Raw genomic sequence first — 3,243 nt, 5'->3', positions numbered from 1 at the left:
AGTTCCCTAATGTTGGGCTAGAGGTTCTATCCATGTTTTTGGTTATTATAAACAAGTACATTGATAAACAACCTTGGTAAATAAATCTTTGTTACATCTGTAATCATTTTCTTAGGGTGAATTCTTAGAGGAAGAATTACTAGGTCATAGTTTGTACACAATTTTAGGACTAAAAAAATGGATATATTTTTCCAAAGTTACATCCAGCATAGCTGTACCAATTTATACTCCTTAAGCTTATTGATGATTCCTGCATCATTATCCCTGAATATTATCAATTTTAAAGTACATTTTCTAGGCAAAAACTCACTGATTTAATCAGCTTTTATTTGACTAGCTGGAATAATTGAACTTAAAACTTTTTCCTGGTCTATCGTTTTTTTGTTTTTTAAAAATATTTATTTATTTATTTACCTTTGGCTGCGTTGGGTCTTCGTCGCTGTGCATAGGCTTTCTCTAGTTGCAGCGAGCGGGGGGCAACTCTTCATTGCGGTGCGCGGGCTTCTCACTGCGGTGGCTTCTCTTGTTGCGGAGCACGGGCTCTAGGTGCGCAGGCTCAGTAGTTGTGGCGCACGGGCTTAGTTGCTCCGTGGCATGTGGGATCTTCCTGGACCAGGGCTTGAACCCTTGTCCCCTGCATTGGCAGGCGGATTCTTAACCACTGCACGACCATGGAAGCCTCTCCTGGTCTATCTTTAGTTGTGTGTGTATGTGTTTTACTGCCGGTTCATGTTCTTTGCTCATTTGTTTATTGGAATACGTGCTCTTTCTTAAAAATTAATTTTTAAGAACCCTCCATATATTAAAGATAGTAAAATCTAAATGTCACATATGTTATAAATATTTTTCCAGTTTAAAAGGTCTTTCAATTATTTTGTTTCAGACAGTTCAAACATGTGTGGAGTTTACCTTTTCCTTTAAAGTATTTGTTGCTTTGATATCACAGTTATCAACACATTTCAACCCTAATATTAAATGCATTTTCAACTACAACACAGTTTCTAGTATTTCTATGATTTTACTTAAAAATTTAGATTTGCACTATTTAAAAGAGTGAAGGATCTAACAACAGATTAGGAAGATACTAGAGGGAGAGGCAGAGGAATCCCCCTCACCACTCTCCACTTTCAGCCTCCCAGGCTGGTAGATCTGGTTTGATGGTGGTGGGACAATGACCTTACAGGAGGCCAGGGTTAGACTCACCTTGTAGGGTCACCTGGAAAGAAATATCAGCATCTGGAGAGGAAGTGACAAAGAAGGGAGGTGAAAGCCTGGTAAGCACAACTTTGCCTGTTCCTGTGCTTTAGTTCATGGCTGCTGTCCATCAACGGCATTCCTTTAAGGATCCTCTCACATTCTCCAGATTGTGCTGAGTTCCATCCAAACTGGGTGTGAAGACCACACTTTCCAATGGCCCCACTTTGGAAGAGAGGAAGGGGCCTGACACCCAGAGGTACGAGGTGGTACGGAAAGAAAAACAAGATGTGACTGGGTCAGGGTAAATCCACCCAGGACCATCTGTTTGCAGCGTGTGTCCCCTTAAACATCTTCTCGGGCAAGAGCACAAACTGTCCTATTCAAAAAGGCTTACTTGCCTTCCCTCAGCTGCCTCTAAGCTGCTCAGTCCTTCCGGAGAAGCGAAGGCCGCTTTTGGGGTGAGGCCCTCGCTTCATCCAGCGACTAGCACCATGCCCGGCAGCCCCACCTAGCACTTGCCCGCACCGTGGCCTCCGTCTTGGAGCTGGCACGCATCTACCTGGCCCTCACCCTGCACGACGATGAGGTGACAGTCACGGAGGATAAGATAAATGCGCTCATTAAAGCAGCCGGTGTAAATGTGGAACATCTCTGGCCAGGCTTGTTTGCAAAGGCTTTGGCCAATGTCAACATCGGGCTCCTCATGCGCAATGTGCGGACTGGTGGACCCGCCCCAGCAGCTGATGCTGCCCTAGCAGGGGGTCCTGCCCCCTCCATCACTGCTGCCCCAGCTGAGGAGAAGAAAGCAGAAGCAAAGAAAGAAGAATCTGAAGAGTCTTATGAAGGCATGTGCTTTGGTCTTTTTGACTAAACCTCTTTAGTAACAGGGTCAATAAAAAGCTGAACTCTTTGCTGCCGTTGGTCTTACTGCTATAAATAAATAAATAAATAGGCTTTCTCAGAGTTCCTAGCAGGAAATTTCTGTTTATATATTATTGGTCAGGCGTGTGTAACAGGAACACCTCTCACTACTGGAGAGGCTGGGAATGCAAGTGTTTATATGGGCCCGTTGGCACCCTTAATCCAATTAGCATTCTCTTAGTAAAGGAAGAAGGAGAGATACATTGGATGGAAAATAACAGTCTCTGTTATTGATGGGGGAGAATTTGAGAAACAATTCAAATAAAATGTGAACATTCTAAATAATAATATGCTGAGTAGAATATCAGTTATCTACTTTATTACTTCATAGGGTTATTGTGAGTATTAAATGAAAGAAGCCTCAAGAAGTCTTACCCACGATTATTATACATTTAATTTAAATGAGGTAATGCCTATAAAGTGTTGCACAGAGCAAAGACTCAAAAAATATTAGCTGTGGTTCTTTGTTGTTATGAAAACGTTTCATTCTCTGTGATTCTTTGCTTCTGCTTCATAAATGATATGAATACAATTCTATGCAGAGGTTTTTATTTCCTATCTACATGACGATCACAGGTTTAACCTTAAGGGGGATGGCAGTGCTTTCCAATCATGTCACATAAAACATCACGTATGAAGAATGTTTTGGGAAGCTGTAGCAGATGATAATATTTACCTGCCTTACTGTAACACTTTATTTTATAACAGGTTGATTCATGAAGGTTTGTTGGAGCAGGATTGCTATAATGAACATCCAATGTTTGTGAGACTATTTGAGAATACTTGGTTAATATCAACTGTCTTATATTTGAAAGGCATAAAAAGAATAATGAGTAAAGCATACTTTCAAAAAACTGCTGCGGCTTAGAATTATAGGATCATTGAATCTCTGAGCTGGGAGGATTTTAGAGGGGAAACTGAGGCTGGGAGTGTGTAGAGTGAATAAGTGGATTGGAGAAATTCACAAATAGGTAATATCATCTATTATATCTTGTCTCATGAAGTCATATCAAGTAGAACATAAAAACCCTTTGCTTATGCTTTATTTTTCTAGTGTAATTGGTATTATAACCGTTTAGTTGTGATTTCCACTATAGCAACGAAAAATATATAGTCTTTGTTGGG

The 3,243-nt window shown here is 40.9% G+C and overlaps 1 protein-coding gene across 1 annotated transcript; it reads left to right on the top strand.

Moving 5' to 3' along the window:
• Positions 1-1,171: 1,171 nt before the first annotated feature.
• LOC132532191 (large ribosomal subunit protein P1-like) lies at positions 1,172-2,069 on the top strand. Its single transcript, XM_060170502.1, has 2 exons — positions 1,172-1,192; positions 1,685-2,069. Exons 1-2 carry the CDS (start codon positions 1,172-1,174, stop codon positions 2,066-2,068), a joined length of 405 nt encoding a protein of 134 aa, XP_060026485.1. The 3' UTR covers position 2,069.
• Positions 2,070-3,243: the final 1,174 nt, after the last annotated feature.

The sequence above is a fragment of the Lagenorhynchus albirostris genome, chromosome 14, assembly GCF_949774975.1.
Source record: "Lagenorhynchus albirostris chromosome 14, mLagAlb1.1, whole genome shotgun sequence".
Taxonomy (NCBI): domain Eukaryota; kingdom Metazoa; phylum Chordata; class Mammalia; order Artiodactyla; family Delphinidae; genus Lagenorhynchus; species Lagenorhynchus albirostris.
This window is presented reverse-complemented; position numbering and strand designations above follow the sequence as displayed.

Coding starts and splice junctions, on each gene's coding strand:
- LOC132532191 (XM_060170502.1), top strand. CDS start 1,172: ATGACCTTACAGGAGGCCAGG. Junction 1,193..1,684: donor TGACCTTACAGGAGGCCAGG/GTTAGACTCACC, acceptor TCCAGCGACTAG/CACCATGCCCGGCAGCCCCA.